The sequence below is a fragment of the Sorex araneus genome, chromosome 5, assembly GCF_027595985.1.
Source record: "Sorex araneus isolate mSorAra2 chromosome 5, mSorAra2.pri, whole genome shotgun sequence".
Classification (NCBI taxonomy): Eukaryota; Metazoa; Chordata; class Mammalia; order Eulipotyphla; family Soricidae; genus Sorex; species Sorex araneus.
In genome coordinates this window covers 4154696-4177082 of record NC_073306.1, presented here as the reverse complement: position 1 = coordinate 4177082, position 22387 = coordinate 4154696, and the positions used below count along the sequence as shown (strand labels likewise).

Sequence of the window (22387 nt, the reverse complement as noted above, 5' to 3'; positions counted from 1 at the left end):
AACAGACCCAAACACCTGGCCCAGAGCTAAAGAAGCGGAAGACGGATCTCTGGGAGGCTCGAGCGCGGTGGCTGCCACTGGCCCACGTGCTGCCCAGCCCGTCTCCCGCAGGGCTGGTCAGGCCTCCCAGGGCCCTGTCCACTCACCGAGGTGTGAGACCAGTAGGAATAGTCAAAGCTGAAGGACTTCGGAGCCTCTTTTGGGTTCTTTGGGTTAATAATACCTAGAAGATAAAAAAAAAAAAATTTATTTTTTTAAGTCAGCTACATGGTCTGTAGTTCAGTATGACATTACATGTAAGTTCAGGACATCAGAATCAGTAAACTCATGCCACTGAAATAGAAAAGGGAAATGAGAAATAATAACCACATTTTAAGTGAGCAACCTGACGTGCAGAAGTGGCCAAGAATTAATCGACAGCACTTAATGGTGCCACCGGGATTTAAAGGAGAGCTTGGTCGACAGTAAGCACTGAGCAAGTACTTGGTCTGGGAATCCTTGGAAACTGAATAGTCAAGACTTGGAAATGGATCAAGTGACTATATTTCTAGGTGCTTCACAAGGCTTGGAAACAAGAATGAGAAAACTCACTGAATTAATTCAACAAGCATTTGAAACCAATAATGAAGCATTCACTGGAATGTTTGTTTCTTGGGGCTGGAGCAATAGCACAGCGGGTAGGGCATTTGCCTTGCATGCGGCCGACCCGGGTTCGATTCCCTGCATCCCGTATGGTCCTCTGAGTACCGCCAGGGGTAATTCCATCTGGAATGTTTGTTTCTGAGCCACGCACAGTTCCTATGAATACAGTTTTCAAATGCCAGTGTGTGTGCTTGTGTGTGTGTGTGTATGAGAAAATACAGTTTGAATAGTTTTCTAATGCCGGTGTGTGTGTGTGTGTGTGTGTGTGTGTGTGTGTGTGTGCGAGCGCGCGTGTGAGCGTGCCCCCTCCTGCACGGTTACCCACAATGCCCTGCAGGCACTGGCGGGGCGCGGGCCCCATCCTCGGGCATGCAGAGCTTTAACTCCTCGTGTTTCACGTGAAACAGAATCTTTCAGACATGTGGTCAGAGCCCGCCGCACCAGCCAACCACTTCTCCAAAGCGAGCCACGTCCCAGGCTATCAGTGAGATCAGGATTAAAAAATAAATCTGTCCCGGGCAGCTGCTGCTCCGGGCACAAACAGCAACGGTTGCTACGGCACCCGGCCCTCCCTCCCCCTCCCGCTGGGGAGGGCCGCCCGCCTCAGTCCCGCCTCCAACGCTGACAGTGTCCACCAGGCCCTCGGGCACACACGGCACAGGGCAGGGTGGCGCTCTGCGAGGGAGCCCCACCCGCCCGCACAGAGGCCACACACACACACACACACACACACACACACACACACACACACACACGCAGGGGCGCGGCTCTGCTCCTGGGGTCCATCTGCCTGCTCTCCCACCGCTCAGTAAGCAGGCAGGCTTCTGGGGCAGGGAGCCCCTCCGGAGAAACCGGCTAGAGAGCTGCGGGGCTGGAGAGCGGGCGAGGGGCAGAACCAGTGTGTGAACCCCGCCAGGCCCGTCCCGACCAACAGCCACTGCCAGGGCGAGTGGCGAGCATCTCCCCGGGAGACACCGGCACGGGCGCTGGGGACGCCAGCCCCAGGCTGCTGGACTGTCTCATCACGAGGCACCGGGGGCTCCTGGGGTTTCTTCACACGATTCGGCCTACAGAGTGGAAATCTGTGCCAGGCGGACGCCACGTTTCCGCAGCCCAGCGACAGGGCAGCCCCGGGACACAAACTCTCCGCTCAGGGGTCCCCACCAAAGGCAGGGGTGCAGAAGTGTCTGGGAAGAACGTTTCTCTGTTTGGTCCAGGGGTTGACATGGGCACACCCGGCAGTGCTCAGAGCTAACTCCGAAGTCTGTGCTCAGGGATGACTCCTGGCAGTGTACGGGGAACCGACGCTTGGCTCAGAGCCAAGGATCAAATCAGGGGCCCTGGACGGCTCCTCCAGCCCCGGTAGGACAGCTCGGAGCACACTGCACGCCACATCCATGGTTCCTCCAAGAACTCGAGAAAGCTGCTCCGTGGGCAGAGCAAAAGCACAGAGCTGGGCGCCCGCCTGGGACACAGTCGGCTCAGGGTCCATCCGGCACCCTGGAGCCTCCCGGGCGTGTTCCCGAACACAGAGCCAGGAGTAAGGCCTGAACACCGCAGGGAGGCGCCAGGCGGGAGGGAGGGAGCGAGCGACTCTCAAACTCTGCCCCTTTGTTCTCTCTTCCTTGTAAAAGGAAAACCACCTCAACCAGCAACTTTCTGGACTGACACGAAGCTCATCCTCTTCCTCAGCGGGGACCGGTCTTCTCCCGGACCTTAGCAACTTCTTTTTTTTTTTTTCTTTTTGGGTCACACCCAGCGATGCTCAGGGGTTACTCCTGGCTCTGCACTCAGGAATTACTCCTGGCGGTGCTTGGGGGACCATATGGGATGCCGGGGATCGAACCCGGGTCGGCCGCGTGCAAGGCAAACGCCCTACCCGCTGTGCTATCGATCCGGCCCCCCTTTGAAACTTCTGAAACTAAGTAAATTTTAACTTCCAGCTTCAAGTAAATTTGAACATCTTTCTTGTTTCCTAAATAATGACCTCTAAACAACAAAAAGATTTTCAACAAGGGATCCAAAATACCAAGTCACGTGTGTCATTATGTCAAACTGGATCCACAATACGTAAAATATTTTCACTTCCCTAGTGCAAGGAACCCGCAAGGACAGAGAGGCACATAACGCCATCCCGGGAGCCGCCTCTGGAGCAGGCAAGGGGAGCGAGGCCAGAGCAGGGCTGGCTTCAGCACTGGCAGCAGGCGCATTTTAATTTTATATTTATATGCAAATTGCATTATCTTAAAGGAATCCGAAGAAATGTTAAAGCTCTGGAACTCTCTGGGGATGGAAAAAAATAATCCTGAGAATAAAAGAATTAATGAGCCCGTGGAAGCTCTCGAGTCCTGCGCAGACGATGAAATAATGTTTTCAGATACACCCAAGGATTTCTTTCCTAAATTAGTAACAGTTAACTAACTTGTACTCCTTTAAACCAACTAAGAAACACAATGTTTCCAGTCCCTCATAAAAGGGGAAGGAAACGGCCATAAAAATGTAACGAAAAGAATCTAGCAGGGCGGGCATTTTGCCTGGCACACAGCAGATCTTGGCTCAACCCCTGGGATCCCCAGCGTGCCCCGAGCACCACCAGGGGTGAGTCCTGAGCCCGAGCCAGGAGCCAGCCCTGGGCATCGCTGGGTGGACCCGAAACCAACAACAAAGATCCATATTTGTATCTATGTGCGTATCTCTATGTACGCTAATATGCCCTATGTATCTCAGTTTGGAATCAAAGGGTCAACACCGTACTTACGGACTTCTTTTCATATTCTAAGTGGGTGAGGAACAATTCAATACATTTTCAGACTTTTTGTGATATTACTCCTGGCTCTGCACTCAGGAATTACTCCTGGTGGCGCTTGGGGGACCATATGGGATGCTGGGGGTCGAACCCAGGTTGGCCGGGTACAAAGCAAACGCCCTCCCCGCTGTGCTATCGCTCCAGCCCCCTCTGTGTCTTCTCTAAAGGTGAAGCAATACTTCACAGGACTGAGTGGAGCACTACACAAATGTTAATTTTTAAATTAACAGATATTTTATTTTTATTTTATTTTATTTTATTTGCTTTTTGGGTCACACCCGGCAATGCACAGGGGTTACTCCTGGCTCTGCACTCAGGAATTACTCCTGGCGGTCCTCAGGGGACCATAGGGGATGCTGGGAATCGAACCCGGGTCGGCCATGTGCAAGGCAAACGCCCTCCCCGCTGTGCTGTTGCTCCAGCCCCCCTTCACACTGCTTTATCTCCTCTAGAGTCACCATCCTGGCGGTGCTCAGGGCTATTCCCAGGGGTGTCTGGGGGGCGCAAGGTGCCAGGGATCACGCTTGGGGCCCCCAGGCTAAGCCCTAACGCACCTCCTCACGCCACTAGTGAACGTCCTGAGTGTCGGGGTTTCTCGGGATTCAATCTGCCTTGGACCTGAGCCCCCTCCCCCAGCAAGGTCTCACAGCTGACCCCGAGTCACCTCTGACCTCTCCCCTTCACCCCTGGCCCTCTGTGGGCAGTGCCGCCCAGACGCACTCAGAGCCCCGCAGCTTCTCGCCGCCCCTCCCCCACTCCCTGCCCACGGCCGGCTCTCCCCTGGGCGGCTTCAGGAGGCCCCTGAGGGGCCCCCATGTGCCCCGCGGCCTCCGCAGACGCTGAGACGGGTGCCCGACACGCCTCTCACGCCCCCTACAGAGGGTCCCCTCAGATGCGAGCAAACCCCACGGGCCTCAGGAACTGCCTCCCGGCCCAGCCCTGCAGCTGCAGCCCTGCGTGGGCCTGAGCACTGTAGCAGGGCATGCCCCTGAGCACTTCTTGGGGGCACCCCCCCAGACACACACACACACAAGAAAAATAGAATGGGGGGCTTGTCCCCAGGGGCCCAAACACACAGCCTGTCGCCTGACTCGGGACGGCCTCCGTGCGCCCGACTGGCCTGGCCTGACCCGCACGCCCACTCCCTGCTCTGTCTGCCTGCCCGGTCCTGCTGTCCTCCCTTCGCTCAGGACGCCCGACTGCAGTCACTGGGACGTAGGTCTCCTGAGACCATAACATCTGACAGTGCCGACACACCCTTGCAGCCACGCAGGGGACGACCACGAAGGGGCCGGCGAGAAGGGACAGCAGGGGAGGAGCCTGCCTGGCACGCGGCCGACGCAAGGACGAGGCCCAGCATCCCATCTGGTCCCCTGAGCCCGCCAGGAGTGGTTCCTGAGTGCAGGTCCAGGAGTGACCCCCGAGCCTGCTGAACGCCCCCCACACACAAATAAAAGGCTAATTACACGGAGGTAAGAAACAGGTTTTTGACCTCAGACCCAAGAGGCACAGCCGTGTGACGAACGCAAGATTTAAATAAATGCTGCACTCATCTTCCAACACGGTTCCAAGTTAGAAAAGTGAGGTCCTCAGAAGAGAGCGGACAGCGCCCAGCACTGGGCAGGGCCCTAAAAAACAGGCGCCGGAGTACTAAAGAAAGTATCTTTGAAAAATCATTGTTTTATGACCAAAGCTCAAACTTGAAAGCTCTGTAGCTGTATCTCACGGTGAATCAAAAAAAAAAAAGGGGGGGAAATTAAAATTAAATAAAGTTAACATTCAGAATAGAATAAAAAAAAAGTAATGTGGAATTCATGCCCAATTAAATCAACTTAATCAGGGGCTGGAGCAATAGCACGGCGGGTAGGGTGTTTGCCTTGCACACGGCTGACCCAGGTTCAATTCCCAGCATCCCATATAGTCCCCTGAGCACCGCCAGGAGTGATTCCTGAGTTCAGAGCCAGGAGTCAGCCCTGAGCATTGCTGGGTGTGACCCAAAAAAGCCAAAAAAAAAAGAAAAATCAACTTAATCAATGGCTGAATAAATAGCAGTACTCCTACATTATAAAAAAAAAAGTGTTGTTTTGGGGCTGGAGCAATAGCACAGTGGGTAGGGCATTTGCCTTGCACGTGGTCGACCCGGGTTCGATTCCCAGCATCCCATATGGTCCCCTGAGCACCGCCAGGGGTGATTCCTGAGTGCAGAGCCAGGAGTGACCCCTGTGCATTGCCGGGTGTGACCCAAAAAAGCAAAAAATTTTTAAAAGTATTGTTTTATGTGGGGGCCACACCTGGCGATGCTCTGGGGTCACTCCTGGCTCTGCACTCAGGGGTCACTCCTGGTGGGCTTGGAGGACGCTACAGGGTGCCAGGATAGGAGCCAGATCAGTCACGGGCAAGGCCAGCACCCTCCCCAGCCCAAGGGCCACTCAAAGGGCCCGAATCACACCTCTCAAAGACACAGCCATCTGCTGTGTCCATTTTCCTGACCTTTCCCCTGTAACAGTGCCCCAGCGTGCCCTTGGGCCTTGTCACCTGCCCAGTCTCCCACGGGAAATGGCACTGGCTTCCAGGCTGGGTTTCCAGAAAGGCCAAGCTAACTAGCGCTTGTGCCGGACACGTTTCCCGAGCACCGTCGTTAGCATACACTGCCAGTGATGGTGCAGGGGACAGACGGCGGCTGGAACCGCAGCGGGGCACCTCCCGCTTAGACGGCGGGCTGCAGCTCTGAGACACTGAGGCCAGACCCCAGGGGAAGGGACCCGTGCCAAGACCAGACACCCGGGGTCCCCCAGGGAGGCACTCCAGCCGAGGGGGGATTCCTAGTTGCATCCCAAACTAGGATGTTTGCCGGGACTGAGGCAGCGGAGGAAAGCGTCTGCGCTACACTCCGAGGCAGGACTCCGGCCGGTGCACGGAGCCGGGGCGGAAGCTCGGCCGTGACCACGGTTCCGACTTCAGCTAGAGAAGAAACGGCAAAACCGACCCAGACAGGGCAGCGCGCACGGCAGAGACAGAACTTACGGGAGGCTCCAGGGCGCCCTAGGAGCGGGGAGCAGGCAAGAAAGTCTTCGGTGTTGGGGGGGCTGGGGCGGGGGTCACACCCGGCGATGCTCAGGGCTTACTCCTGGCAATGCACAGTGGGGACCATATGGGATATTGGGAATCAAACCCGGGTCAGCCGCGTGCAGGGCAAATGCCCTCCCCGCTGTGCTACCTCCGGCAGTTTCCAATCTCTTTGGCCTGAGAAGTGAAAGGAATGGATGAAGAGGGGCTCGAGCGGTGGGACCACGGGCAGGGCGCTCGCCGTGCATGCGACCGACCCCAGCTCAGTCCTCAGCACCGCGTAAGCCCTGGGGCCCGGCTGCAGTGGCCCCTGAGAAGCCCTGGGTGTCCCCCGACAGAGAGCAGTGAGGGGAGAGCTGCTCGCGGCGGGCTGACAGCCGTGTGCAGGACACGTCCTGCCGGGGACTTCCCGGCTCCCAGTGGGTCAGCAGCTCCAGAGCCCCCACGACAGTTCTAGAAGGTGCAGGAGGCACACGGGGGCCGACGCTGAGGGCCCGAGTTCCCGCGAGAGCTCGGGCAGGAGAAGCAGAGCCGCGCCCGGCTGGGAAGGAGCAGAGGGCGGAGGGCGGCGAGTGGAACGCAGGGTGCCCCCTTCGCCCCCTCTCGGGGCGCCCGTCGGGCTGTTCCGTTCCCGACTCCCCGGGACCTGCTGGTGTCAGAACCCTCGGGCCGGGCGGAGCCACAGGACACGAGCGGGGCGGTCACCTGCACGCGGCCGACCCGGGTTCCATCCCCTGCACCCCGGAGGGTCCCCCGAGCACCGCCAGGATGATCCCTGAGCACAGAACGGGAGTCGGCCCTGAGCATCACCAAGTGTGACCCCCCCAAAGAAGCCAGACTCTCGACGCCACCCCCACCCCCGCCTCCCCACGGCCCCTCCGGGCTCTGTCCTGTGCAAAGGGAGCCGAGCTCGGGCCGGCCTCTCCCCACAACCTGCACAGCTGCTCCCGAGGCTCCAGCTTTCTACTCCCCGGACCTGCATCACCCCCAAGCAGGCCTGGAGCCCCCAAACACGGCCAGGGCGGGTCTCCACAACCCCCACGAGAGGCCGTGGGGTCTCCTGAGCACCACAGGAAGCGACGCCCCACCCAAAAACGTGTCTGCCACCAAACGTTCCCGAGGCTCTGCCGGGCCTGCCTTCCCTGCACCCCCCAAGGCAGAATCAGCCCCACGCGGCCTGTTAACTCCCCGAATCTTACCCCCTCCATTTCCCCGCCTGCGTTTTTTGTTACTTCCACATGAAGACGCTGAAATAATGTTTTAATTACTAAGTCCCAGAAAATAAAGAAGTCAAAACAAGATTTGTACTTAAAAGTCTTTTCATTCTCCACCATGAATTTGTTTATTACCCCAAAGTCCCTACGTAGCAATTACACTTTTGTTGTCAAACTGCTGAAGACGTTTCCCCGCGACTACAATTAGCGTCTCGGATCAACTCTCCTCACACAACACGCTCGGGTTTGTCGCCGGTCCCAGCGACCCCGGCAGCGTGGCGGTCTCTTCCGAAAGCTTCCTATGTCCCAGACTTAGAACAGCGCCCGTGAGAGCACTCTGTACACAGTCACACCCTGAGGCCCCGAGCCGGTGCCCAGACACGCGTCCTCGGCCCCCCCCACCCGAGAACAACCACGGGCAGAAGCAAAGGGCTGTGACTCTGGTCCCGCAGAAAATTCACAGGCAAGAAGCTCCTTGGTTATTTCACACAGACGTGGGGTGGCGGGAGCCGGCCCAAGGGCACGTGCCCAGTATGGGGAGCCCCACTCGGGCCCCGCCAGCACACGACGCTCAGAGCACCGCCAGGGGCAGGCCGCGCTCCCGGGCACCCGGGGTGTGACGCCAGAGTGAGGTGCAGGCCTGGGGACAGCTCGGGCAGTGCTGGCCTCACAAACACAGTCCCAGGTTTGACCCCCAGAGCTGCCCCCCACCCCACGCCACCTCGAGGGGCTCTGCCCTTCGGGACCCTCACCTTCCGGCGGGGGTGGGTAAGCACCACTCAAGTACGTAGCCCCTGGTGAGTCCAGCACCGTGACCAAATGGGTGAACCCTGGCGAGCACTGCGGGGGCTGGGGCGAGTCCAGCGGAAAGGGTGTTTCCCTTACACGTGGCCAACCTGGGTTCGATCCCCGGCATCCCATATGGCCCCCCGAGCACTGTCAGGAGTAGCTCCTGAGCATCACCGGGTGTAGCAAAAAAAAAAAAAAAAAAACTGGGAGAGGAAATCAAGACACTTCTCAGAAGACAAGAGAGATGGCCAGTCGGCGTATGGAAAATATATGTCACCGCTTATTATCAGGGAAACCCGAAGAAGGCAACGGTGAGAGTCACTCACACCAGCAGCCCTGCGCAGGGGTGTGGGGGAAAGGGACTCTGTGCACCCGGCTGCAAACGCCGCCTAGCTCTGCCCTTACGGAAAACATTACGGAGATTCCTCAGAAATCTAAGAATAGAGCAACCATCTGCCGGTGGGCCGGCAACCCCACCGCCTGTCCCCCCACAGACTCGAAAGCACACTGGCAAAGACGGGGGGGGGCAGCGACGAGCCCGGCCAGCTCAGCCCCGAGCCCCCGCAGGGTCCCTGCACTCCACAGGGGGGTGCGAGGGGGGTCGGCGCTGTCCACGCCCGGGTCACGGAACCACCCTGGGGGGCGAACCAGAGCGAGGGGGACGCGGACACAGGAGGGATGGAGTCACGCAGGTTGAACGGGGCGGGGTGGGGGGGTGGCAGTGTCTGACGCTAGGTCGTAAGGACAGAGCCAAGCCCGGGGCTGGCACTAATCTGCTCTAGAGAATGACATGCCCGGGGAACAGGGGGGACAGACACCGGCCCGGGACTACAGACACAGATTTCCCCAAGGAAAGGGGAATCGTGGGGAGAGCCGAGGAGACCTGGAAGTACCTAGGGGCAGGGTCGGGGCGCGGACCCTTGCACGGGGTAGAGGCCACAGATCTGTGGTACCTCAACCATCGGACCCAACACGACCCCACGCCCGGGACCCAAAACTCCAGCAGAGCTTACAGGTGAGTCTGTCAGGGAGCCGGCGGAGCGGGGGGAGAACCTGGGCTGAGAGGGGGGACGAGTTTCCCAGCACCCTGACAGTCCCCCCGCAGACTACCCCCCCGCACCACGTGATCTCCACAGCCAAGGCCCAGAGACGTGAAACTAAAGTCCCAGGAGAGAGCGATGCAATGCGGCCACGCAGCCTCGCACACTCCAGCCCGCTGAGGCACCCGGAGCAGCGCACGTGTGTTTGGTTGTAACACACTCGCTTGTAACCTCCTACCTGCGGGCTTAAATGGCTCCAGGATGGAGCACAGCAACCTCACGCCCGTCCCTCCCACTGTGGGGGAGGGTGCTGGTGGTGGGACTGGCGCTTGAATATCATCTGCCATCAACTACTGTGAACTACTTTATGAGAATAAAATATATATTTAGAAAAAAAAGTGGGGGATGGTGGGGCTGGAGGGGGGACATCGGATGCTGAGAACCTGCCATGAGCAGTGACGGAAAGCACAGCGTCCCGATAAAAATCAGTGAGATACCCATGACATTTTTCAAAGAAATAGACAAAACACTCCTGAAATTTATATGGAACAATAAACCCCCACAAAAAGCTAAAGCAATCCTTGGAGAAAAGAAGATGGGTGGCGTCACCTTCCCTAACTTCAGAATCTACTACAAAGCAGTAGTAATTAAAACAGCATGGTATTGGGATACAAACAGACCCACAGACCAATGGAACAGAGCTGAATATTCTGTCACAGACCCCCAAATATATGGCCACTTAATCTTTGACAAAGGAGCAAGAAATGCAAAGTGAAACAAGGAAAGCCTCTTCAACAAGTGGTGCTGGGAAAACTGGATAGCTACCTGCAAAAAAATGAACTCTGACCTCTGTCTAATGCCAGGCACAAAAGTCAGATCAAAGTGGATTAAAGACCTCCATATCAGACATGAATCTATAAGTTTCATAGAAGAAAATGTAGGCAGAACTCTCCTTGACATTGAAGCTAAAAGCATCTTTAAGGACGAAACAGCACTGACCATGCAAGTGGAAGCAAACATAAACAAATGGGACTACATCAAACTAAGAAACTTCTGCACTTCAAAAGTAACAGTGACCAAAATACAGAAAGAGCCCACAGAATGGGAAAGAATATTTACCCAATACCCATCTGATAAGGGATTAATATCCAGGATATACAAGATACTTGTAGAATTGTATAAGAAAAAAACCTCCAATCCCATCAAAAAATGGGGAGCAGAAATAAACAGAAGTTTCCTCAAAAAAGAAATACAAATGGCCAAAAGGCACATGAAAAAATGCTCCACATCACTAGTCATCAGGGGGATGCAAATCAAAACAACAATGAGATATCATCTCACACCACAGAGACTGGCACACATTCAAAAGAACAAAAGCAACCAGTGCTGGCGTGGATGTGGGGAAAAAGGGACGCTCCTTCACTGTTGGTGGGAATGCCTACTGGTCCAGCCTTTCTGGAAAACAATATGGACAGTCCTTCAAAAACTAGAAATTGAGCTTCCATATGACCCCGCAATACCACTTCTGGGAATATATCCCGAGGATGCAAAAGAGCACAGTAGAATGACATCTGTACCTATATATTCATTGCAGCACTGTTCACAATAGCCAAAAATAGAAACAACCTGAGTGCCCAAAACCAGATGACTGGTTAAAGAAACTTTGGTACATCTATACAATGGAATACTATTCAGCTGTTAGGAGAGATGAAGTCATGAAATTTGCTTATAAATGGATAAATATGGAGAGTATCATGCTAAGTGAAATGAGTCAGAAAGAGAGGGACAGACATGGAAGGACTGCACTCATTTGTGGAGTATAGAATAACAACATGAGACTGACACCAAAGGATGGTAGATACAAGGGCCAGGGGGATTGCCCCATACCTGGAAGACTGCTTCATGAGAGGAGGGGAGAAGGCAGATGGAATAGAGAAGGGATGACTAAGAAAATGATGGCTGGAGGAACCAGTCAGGATGGGAGATGCATGCCGAAAGTAGGTAATGGACCAAACATGATGGCCTCTCAGTGTCTGTGTTGCAAGCCATGATGCCCAAAACTAGAGTGAGAGTGTGGGGAATATTGTCTGCCATGGAGGCAGGGGGAGGGGGGGAAGGGAGGGTATACTGGGATATTGATGGTGGGGAATGTGCACTGGTGGAGGGATGGGTGTTTGATCATTGTGAGATTGTAACCCAAACATGAAAGCTTGTAACTATCTCACGGTGATTCAATAAAATTTTAAAAATAAAAAAAAAAAAAGATGTGGGGCTGGAGTGACAGCACAATGGGCAGGGCGTTTGCCTTGCACGAGGCCGACCCGGGTTCAAATCCCAGCATCCCATATGGTCCCCTGAGCACCACCAGGGGTGATTCCTGAGTGCATGAACCAGGAGTGACCCCTGTGCATTGCTGGGTGTGACCCAAAAGCAAAAAAAAAAAAAAAAAAAAAAGATGAGCGCGTGCTGGTGCTTGGGCTGAAGTCCACCCTGGAGGAAGCCCCGTCCACGTTCAGCACCAGGGGCAGCTCCCGAGCACTGCCGGGTGTGACCCCCCACCGGGAAGACCAGGAGAAGAGGCTGACAAGCCGCTGAGGACAGCGGGGAGGGTCCCGCGGAAGCCGCTGCAGGTGCCCACGGCGGGCAGGCACCCCGGTGACCACACGGTTCCTGTTCTCCTGAACGGGAACTCCCAGTGCTCTCCTAACGCGAGCAACGCGTGTCACCCAGCGTCGCCTCTGGGCAGACCTAGCTAAGCCAGCAGGCGCGGGGCGGCTCTCGGACCCGGGCTGCCAGCGGGAGCCCCCGAGCACGAGGGAAGAGCGAGGCACGCACGCCCCGCGTGCCCAGCCACTGACTGCCACTCTTCCAGCCCGCAGCCCCTCGTGGCAGTCACCTCCCTTAGGAGAGACTCTGGGAGCCAGAGCACGAGTCCGATGGGGAGGGGCTTGCCCTGCGTGCAGCCAACACGGTTCAGCCCCAATGTGGCCCCCCCGGAGCCCACCAGGAGTCTGAGCTCTGAGCTCTGAGCCAGGAGGAAGCCCAGAGCACCGCTGGGTGTGACTCCCAAAACAAAAAATAGTAAGACGAAGCGGGCATAAGAAGGGTCTGGGTGGGAGGGGAAGGTAGAGAGGAGACCAGACGACGACAGGAGCTGGGAACGATCACGCTGGACAAGGCCTGAGGGTCAGAAGTAGGGAAGGGATATTCCTGATAGCCTTTCAGCATCAATACTGCTAACGCTAATGCCCAAAAGGGGGGGGGGAGAGAGAGAGAGAGAGAGAGAGAGAGAGAGAGAGAGAGAGAGAGAGAGAGAGAGAGAGAGAGAGAGAGAGGAGAGAAGGGGGGAGAGAGGAAAAGAGGGGGAGAAAAAAGAGAAAGGGAGAGAGAGAGAGAGAGAAGGGAAAGGCATCTGCCACAGAGGCAGGCAGGGTGTGGGGGTGGGGGTGACGGGAGGGACCCTGGGGACACTGGTGCTGGGAAATGTGCCCTGGTGGAGGGACGGGTGTTGGAGCACTGTATGACTGAAGCCCAGTCATGCACAGCTTTGTAAGCGTCTGTCTCACAGGGATTTAGTAAAAAAGTAGCACGGTAGCTCTGTAGCACTTGTCCCGTTGTTCATCGATTTGTTCAAGCGGGCACCAGTAAAGTCTCCATGGTGAGACTTGCTGTTACTGTTTTTTGGCTTACTGAGCATGCCACGGGGAGCTTGCCAGGCTCTGCCGTGCGGGCGGGATACTCTCGGTAGCTTGCCGGGCTCTCTGAGTGGGACGGAGAAATAGAACCCGGGTCAGCTGTGTGCAAGGCAAACGCCCTACCCGCTCTGCTATCGCTCCTGCCCAATAAAAAAGCAAAAATTTAAAAAATGTTTCAAATAAAAAATAAGTAACAAAAAGCCGGGCCAGTAGGAAGTGGTCCAGAGAGATGCCCGTGGCCTGAGAGGCTGGGGCCACCAGGTGCCGTGGAGGCTCACGGGCTCCTCAGGGTCTGCAGCCACCAGCAGACTCCAGGAAGCGGGAAGGTCACCTGCACCTCCTCCTGCTTCCGCCCAGCATCGGGAGGCCGCAGCAGTGACCACCTGCCTGTCCTTCCCGCGCGCACGGCGTGGAAGGGCGGGATACGGGACAGGGGACAGTGGGTCATCGGGAAGACACTGGCCTTGCACGGAGCCAGCACCGGCCCGTCAGGGCATGGCAGAGGGTCCCAGAGCACCGAGGCAGTGGTGAGCCCTGAGCCCCGCTGGGTGTGGCCCAACGACAGCCCCGCCACACGCCACGGCAGCAGCAAGACCAGGAGTGATGGAATACAAATAATTTCTGCGCAGTGACACTTGTTCTCACGGGGCTGCTGGTGCCTGCCGGGGAGCCCACGTGTCGAGGGGACGCCGTTCCGGGGGGAGGGGGCGGGGTGGGCAGGCGCTCCTGGCCAGGGTCAGCCCCGGGGCCTCCTGGGCTGCTCCGAGACACAGACACGGAACAAACGACCGGACAGCCCTGGGGCCGCCTGCCCTTCCCACATGCTCCATTTCCGTGAATGGACGCAGGTCATTCTCCACAGCAGCGGCGGGCGGTGTGTAGTCTGCAGCTCGGGGCCAGAGCGTGGCCCAGCGGGGGAGCACGTGCCCGAGCACGGCGAGGCCCCGACCCCCGGCGCCACAAAGCAGGCAGGTGCGCGGAAAGGGCCCCGCGTGGGCGAGACTGCGGCGGGAGTCATGGGCAGGGCCCCCCCCCACCCCGGCAGGAGCGGGCAGCAGCGCCCTCGAGGCACGACTGGCCACTGAGGAAGGCACCCGCGGCCGCTGGGGCAAAGTCAGGGGTGCGGGCGCCTCGCGCTTCTCCTGCGCGCCCTAGCCATGGCGGTGACATGAACAGGACGTCCCCAGTGGGCTGTGCCATGCTCGGCGCTGGGACCACCAGGGCAGTGGGGGGACCTCAGGACAGTTACAGGAGCTTTCGGCTTGTCCATCTCATGGAAACAGATATCCAGGGGCACACTGAGCCATCCCCCCTCCCCCTCCCCTCCTCTCTCTCTCCCTCTCCCCCTCCCGCTCTCTCTCCCTATCTCTCCATCCCCCTGCCCCCCTCCATCCCTCTTTCTCTCCCTCCCTCCCTCCCCGCCCCCCACTAGACCCAGCAATGTGGGCCTCTCTGCCTTAGACCCTTCGGCCCAATTTCCTTTCCGAAAAGGGAGCCGACGGCCGAGGCTTCCCGGGCGGGAGAGCGTGACCCGGAGTGTCTGCACGGCTTCTGCAGGGGCGCTCGGGCTCCAAGACTCAGGCAGGAGCATGTATTTATGCCGCGGAAAATATTCCCCGTGGGACCAGGCAGCGCTTACATAAGCCGCCGCAGCTCCGTCCGTCCGTGGCTCGGCGCATCCCTGGAGCGCCTGTCCCTGTGCCCTGTGCCCCCTGACCTCCGGCCAGCACGCAGCGGGCAGCCCTGCTGTGGCACCCACACACGTAGCGACGACAGCAAATTCACCCACAACCCAGGGCTCTCTGCACAGTCTCTCCCAGGCTGAGGCCCAGGGGCGCTGGTGGTGTTTTGTTCTAAAGAGCCACTAATGTTTTCTTTTTTTGTGTTTTGTTTGGGGGCCACACCCGGTGATGTTCAGGGGCGACTCCTGGCTCTGCGCTCAGATCACTCCTGGCGGTGCTCGGAGAACCACACGGGATGCCGGGGGTGGAAGCCGTGTCAGCCGCGTGCAAGGCCAAAGCCTCCCCATTGTTCTGCCACTCGGCCCCATCCACGGAGACTTTCTAAGCAAAGAAAGTGACTCACTTAAAAGTTGCACTTGAAAGTCACTCAAGCTACATTAGTCAAAGTACTTAGACACTGCCAGGTAAAAACTGAAAACAGGAACAGTAGTGAAAGAAAAAAGAAAAGGAAAGAAAAGTAAACATGCAAACACCCAAGTTTCTGGAGAGAAGAGTCTCTCTAAGATCAGACGGGGCCAGAGAGATGTGATGCGAAAGGTGGGGGGGGCGCACTGGCCTTCAACCGCCCGGGCGCCACCCCTGTCAGGGCACAGTCCCCGAAGCTCCACCAAGCGGGATCTCTAAGCACAGCTTCAAGAGTAAGCCCTGAGGGGTGGAGCGATAGCACAGCAGGTAGGGCGTTTGCCTTGCTTGCTGCCGACCCAGGTTCGATTCCCAGCATCCCCTATGGTCCCCTGAGCACTGCCAGGGGGTAATTCCTGAGTGCAGAGCCAGGAGTAACCCCTGTGCATCACCGGGTGTGACCCAAAAAGCAAAAAAAAAAAAAGAGTAAGCCCTGAGCACTGCCAGGTGTGGCCAAAAAACAGAAACAAAAACATTATAAACCAGAGCCTCAAATTTTTTTGGCCTCCCAACCCTTTTTCAGGAAAAAAATCCCAATCACCCAGCCCCACTCTGGAAATCTCCCTCTCTGTGCCTGGGGTCACTGCGCCCGGGAGCGGGGCCGCCCGGCCCGGAAGGAGTCAGCAGCCTCCCAAGAACACCGCGAAGGAATCAGAGCTACCCAACCCGGAGCCGCACGCGGCGTGGAAGCCAGAAAACGAAGCCGGATTTTCCCAGGCTGATTCATCTAATGAGGATTTCTGTTTCCACGAGCCCATGCTTTGTTTGGGTTTGGGTTTGGGAGCTACACCCAGTGATGCGCAGGGCTGACTCCCTGCTCTGTGCTCAGGGAACACACCCAGGTCAGCCGGGGCTGTCTCTCCAGCCTCTGCTGTGGGCTGACCTGAGCTCCCTGCAGAAGTCAGTGACGATGACGTGGGGAAGCACAGGACAGACACCCGCTCCCAAGGCAAACCAGGTCTAATGAATTAGCTGCTAATTCTGAAAATGTCCTCAAGCACGCTGGGTCCGGCACAATACTCCACCCTCTACACTTTGAGGTGTTTGGGGGTTTTATTGTCTTGGGCGCCAGAAACAGAATCCAGGGGCTCACACATAAGCCCACTTCAGGAATTTTACATGTGTCCTCTGCAAACTTACACCTGAACTGTTCCAAAGCCCTTGTCAGTGGCGATTACCAATGACCAGCTTTCACCTGTACCGAGGTGAACTTAGTGGCAGGACGCGCTCCTACCTCAGACCTAGCCTCCTCTTGGAGAGCGGGGCCTAGGACACAGACTCCCACAGGCAGGGAAGGGAGAGGGAGAGCCCTCGGCCTGTTGTTCTAGGCCAATGCGTGAGGGGGGCCCTGGGTTCGACTGGCTGGTTTTAAACAAACACCTACTGGACCACCAATGAGTTCAGCGCGGGCGTCAGGCAGGGCCCGCTTCACTGCAGCCGGGGCAGACTCAGCCCAAACCAGACGCGGCTGCTACTCATGAAAAGCAGGCACGTCTTCATTTCTTTTTTTTTTTTTCTTTTTGGGTCACACCCAGCAATGCATAGGGGTTACTCCTGGCTCTGCACTCAGGAATTACCCCTGGCGGTGCTCAGGGGACCATATGGGATGCTGGGAATCGAACCCAAATCGACCGAGTGCAAGGCAAACACCCTACCCGCTGTGCTATTGCTCCAGCCCCACGTCTTCATTTCTTAAGAAAAATCTTCTCAATAAGCCTGGAGAGGTTTTTGTGGACCGATAATAAAAACTGAGTGAAACTCACAAACTCCAAAAATTTATGACTTCTCAAAGACAGTTCAGCCTCCAAACCTTATTTTCTCCCATCTACTTCTACCACAAAGCATCTGAAACTCTACATTCTGAAAAGACAAAAAACCCCACATACTTGGATAATTTCTTATATTTATCATATATATATATATAATACGTATATAATGGGCTAGAGCGATAGCACAGCAGTCGGGCGTTTGCCTTGCATAAGGCCGACCCAGGTTCGATTCCTCGCCCCTCTTGGAGAGCCCGGCAAGCTACCAAGAGTTTCTCGCCCGCACGGCAGAGCCTGGCAAGCTACCCATGGTGCATTTGACATGCCAAAAACAGTAACAAGTCTCAAAAAAAAAATGGAGACATTACTGGTGCCCGCTAGAGCTAATCAATGAGCAATGGGATGACAGTGAGTGACATATATAATAATATATATATATATAATGTCAATATAAGACAATTATATTATCTTATAAATTATAAATGTAAGATAATTACATGGACATTATTATATATGTAGCCAAAATAATAGGATCCACGAGAAAGCAATACAACTTGGAAAAGGGACAGAACAGTTTCCATGATCCCCAATAATTCCTTAGTGAGCTTTAATGCAGAGAAACCCAAATGGCCACATAAGAAAATTTTACGCCCAGTGTAACTCCAGAATTGAAGAAAATCTTTCTGATTTTTGACCAATGCTGACAGTTTTATTCTAGGGGATTAATATTTTTTAAATGATCTATTTAATACTTAACACACAATGATACATGAGTAGACTCTCATTATTAATAAAGCCCTATTAACTGGAGAGCTATTCTTTCACTCTCACAGGAAACAAATTTCATCAGTTATAAATATTAACTGTAATATTCATGCATTTGGAATGTACAATAATATAGTCCAGACTTAAAAATAGGCATTTGTGTATTCCGTAAGAGTTTTCTACTAAACTGTTGGCGTGTCACATCACTGGGAGGGGGAGCGGGGAGGTATCCTAGAAAGGGAGGCTGCAGGGAGCCAGAGAAACAGCACAGAGGGTAGGGTGCTTGCCCTGCACATGTCAGACCCGGGTTCGATTCCAACATCCCACATGGTCCCCTGGGCACCGCCAGGAGAGATTCCTGAGTGCAGAGTCAAGAGAGGGCTGGTGTGGGTGGGAGGGAGGGAGGGCGAGAAGGAAGGAACGAGGAAGGAGGGCGGGCGGGCGGGCTGCTGCCATGGGCCAGGGGTGGTCCAGCGGCTCAGGGCACCTGCCACCTGCCCTGGGTCCAACAGGACGTTGAACACAGAACTGCTGCTGGCTGAGTTTGGCGGTCCTGCTGCGAGGGACCCCCGATGCTCCCACACACCAAAAGGGACGCAGGATGAGAGTCTAACAGAGAAGCTGACCCGGTAATCTCCGGAGGGAAGAACTGGGCAAGGATCTGGGGGAAGAGGCACTTGGCATCGCGCACACACTGCGCATTCGGAACTTCAGGCATGAATGAACGTGGTGCCTATCCGTAAAAATAAGTCACAGGCCGAGATTAGGACCCAACTTGATATCGACGGTGAACATAAACATAACCAATTTAAGACGCTGGTATTCTAAAATTAAACAGCATCATTATTGGTACTAATAAAAACTTTCTGTATATTTTTATGATACGATAAATTTAGTTCTACATTTCATGGACTGCAGCGATGGCACAGCGGGTTCGATTCCTTTGCCCCTCTCGGAGAGCCCGGCAAGCTACCGAGAGTATCCCGCCCACATGCAGAGCCTGGCAAGCTCCCTGTGGTGTATCCGATATGCCAAAAACAGTAACAAGTCTCACAATGGAGACGTTACTGGTGCCTGCTCAAGCAAATCAATGAGGGATGGATGGGGAGATTACAGACAGCGCTACAGTGCTACATTTCATGGCCTTTCTTACCTGGGGGTGGGGGGACACCCAGCAGAGCTCAGAGGCTACTCCTGGCTCTGTGCTCAGCAGTGACCCCTGGAGGTACTCAGGGGGCCAAACTGGGGTCAGCAGGATGTAGGGCGAACACCTTCCCCCCCGTATGATAAGCCCCCCCGCCCCCCCGACATGGCCTTTGAATATTCATTTTTATTCCAACCCTGTGAGAAACAGAAACCTCAGCTCTGAATGGAAATCAACCCCGTGAGACTGGGAACTGTCACAGCTAGGAAGGTGTCACCCCGCATGCTAAACAGCCGAGAAAAGCTCTCTGGGGAATCGACTCACTGCAGGTGGGGCCGAGGGGTCCAGGACTGCCAAGAGTCCCCCTGTGGGGGGGGGGGGTGAAGCTTCACACGGGCCAGGCACGCGCTCGCCTGCAGGGCAGCCCAGGCCCAGGTCCTGTGTCTGTGTCTGTCCTGTGTCCTGTGTGCTGTGGTTTATCCTGTGTCTGGGCCTGCTCCCCGCTCTGTGCTCCAGGCCGTGGGATGCAGACAGGGACAGGGATTGTCCCGGGATTGTCTGCGGCAAAGCATGACTTGGCCCGCTGACCTGTTTCTTCAGCCCACGTTCAGCCACTGACAGTGTTCAGTCCAATACTGAATTCTGCGTTGTTTGCTAACGGTGCGAGGAACTGAACCAGAGCCGCATGCGTATGAGCCACGCGCGGCCACTGAGCGACGTCCCGGCCCCAACACGGCCTTTGCTTTTCTCTATCTCAGCCACCCTCACAGTGGAGCTCAGCACTGACTCTGAGCTCAGTGCTCAGAGACCACTCTTGGCGGGCTCAGGGGACAGAGGTGGTGCCGGCAAGGCCACGGCGCTGCGGCCTCTCCGGCACCGACTTCTCCTCCTTTGCGACTGTCACAGGGTAACTCAGATCCAGGGGCACGACTTACGGAGGTCAAGGCCAAATACTGGCATAGCAGCTTCCGTTCCTACTTTCTACCAAAACTCGTGAGCAATAGAACATTCACAGTGACACACAAAGGAAAGTCAGACGCGCAGACACAAAGCACAGAACAGAGACCACAGCTGGACGTGGGGGAAGGAGACACTGACCAGGGTGTCAGAAACCGTCATTCTATTCTCTCTCGTGTGCGTTCTTCTCTCTCCCTCTCTCTCCCTGCTCTCTCTCCCCCCCTCTCTCTCCTCCCTCTCTTTTCCCCTTCCTCAAAACTTCCAAATAAAACCTGTTTTTTACTTAAAAAAAAAAAAAAAAAAAAACCAGGGGCCGAAGTGATAGCACAGCGGGGAGGGCGTTTGCCCTGCACGTGGCCAACCCGGGTTCGATTCCCAGCATCCCATATGGTCCCCTGAGCACTGCCAGAGGTAATTCCTGAGTGTAGAGCCAGGAGTGACCCCTGAGCATCACTGGGTGTGACCCAAGAAATCAAAATGTAACCCCAAAAAAAATCAAACCAAAACAAAGCGAAACAGTCGCCCCAGGACCAACAGACCGTGCAGGTCTGCTGAGCAGAGTGGCCCCGAGTGTCAGCGCAGGGCAGGGAGCCGGCTCGGAGAGGAGCATCAGCCCGGCGTGCACAGGCCCTGGGTCCCCTCCCGGTGTCACTGCCCTGCACAGCCCGGGGTGCCCAACACTGCCAGCCCGCGCCGCACTGCGTCACCGCTGAGTCCAAGCCCGGGCCTGGCATGCGCCCAGGTGGCCCCAGATAACCCTTGAGACTCCAAAAAGGAGAGAAACTAAGATACCGCAGGCTTGAAATCTGCTGACAGGGCCAGAGAGATGAAGGCACTTGCCCCGCACGCAGCTGGCCCTGGCTCGACCCCCGCCACCAGGAGTGACCCCGAGCACGGCAGAAGCATCCTCCACGTGTCTCTGGGTTTGCCCAAGAGCCAAAACAATTTTATTTTTTAATAATTCACTGGGCTGGAGCGATAGCACAGCGGGTAGGGCATTTGCCTTGCACGCGACCGACCCAGGTTTAATTCCTCCGCCCCTCTCGGAGAGCCCGGCAAGCTACCGAGAGTATCCCGCCCGCACGGCAGAGCCTGGCAAGCTCCCCGTGGTGAATTCAATATGCCAAAAACAGTAACTACAAGTCTCACCATGGAGACGTTACTGGTGCCCGCTCAAGCAAATCGATGAGCAACGGGGTGACAGTGACAGTGACAATAATTCACTGGAATTGGATCCAGAGTGCCTTACGCACATGCATGAACGCACGCGTGTGCGCGCACACACACACACACACACACACACACACACACACAGAGCTGGGAGGGGCTCGGGAGACACTCCGGGGGCTGATCCAGGCCCAGGCGGGCACTCGGGCACCAGCCGAGTGAGCACCGCCCCCCAGGACTGCCGGAACAACCCTCGAGCGCCAGGCCAGCCCCCGGCACCACTAGATCTGACCCCGAACACAGCAAGAAGGCACAGGGACAAGGGCAGGACCCGCCAAAGGACCAGCGTCCACTTCGTACGCCAGTGGGAGACCCGGCTGGGGTCACATCACTGACGTGGGCGTACAAAGCAACGGGCCAGGGAGCAATGACCAAAGATTCACTCAAGCTCATCAGCGCGACGAGCCTGCGGTGCCCGGGCAGTGCTCTCGCACAGTGCTCTCGCCCCGTGGACAGAAACGAAGCGTCTATGCGCAGCGGCTTCGGAGGGGAGACCCAGGGCCACCGACCCCCGTGGCAGGGCGGGCGAGGGGCGGAGACTCACTGGTGGAGTTTCCCTGCATCTGGATGATGCACTTGGACTCCTTGCTGGTCTCGCGGGAGTTGAAGGGCCGCACGCGGACGGCCACCTTCACCGAGGCGCCCGACATCCTGCCGGCCGGTCGGGCTGCGGCCACAGACGCAAACCTTCTTCTGTCTTTTTTCTGAAGTTCTGGCGACGCTTCCTATGGAGAGAAAGAAGAAATTCCAGACAAGGTGGTCAGGATTTGTGAAGAGCATTGGGGCCGGAGCAACAGCACAGCGGGGAGGGCATGGGCCTTGCAACACGGCCAACCCGGGTTCGATCCCCGACACCCATAGGGTCCCCCAAGCACCACCTGGAGTGATTCCTGAGTGCAGAGCCAGGGGTCACCCCGAGCACTGCCGGGAGTGACCCAGAAAGCACAGACCGGCATAAGCAGACGCTCTGCTCTTTTATCTTAGTACTACTTGTTTCCACTTCTTAAAAAAACAAAACAAGGAGGGGCCGGAGCAATAGCACAGCGGGGAGGGCGTTTGCCTTGCATGCAGCAGACCCAGGTTCGATTCCCGGCATCCCGTAGGGTCCCCCAAGCACCACCAGGAGTAATTC

The 22387-nt window shown here is 56.2% G+C and overlaps 1 protein-coding gene across 1 annotated transcript in view; it reads right to left on the bottom strand.

Moving 5' to 3' along the window:
• The window catches only part of KIF1B (kinesin family member 1B), a 142440-nt gene that overhangs the window by 103913 nt on the left and 16140 nt on the right, over positions 1–22387 (bottom strand). Inside the window, 2 exon segments of the mRNA XM_055140523.1 lie at positions 147–223; positions 21800–21980. Of these exon segments, the coding sequence (XP_054996498.1) occupies positions 147–223; positions 21800–21905 (183 nt within the window). The 5' untranslated portion in view covers positions 21906–21980.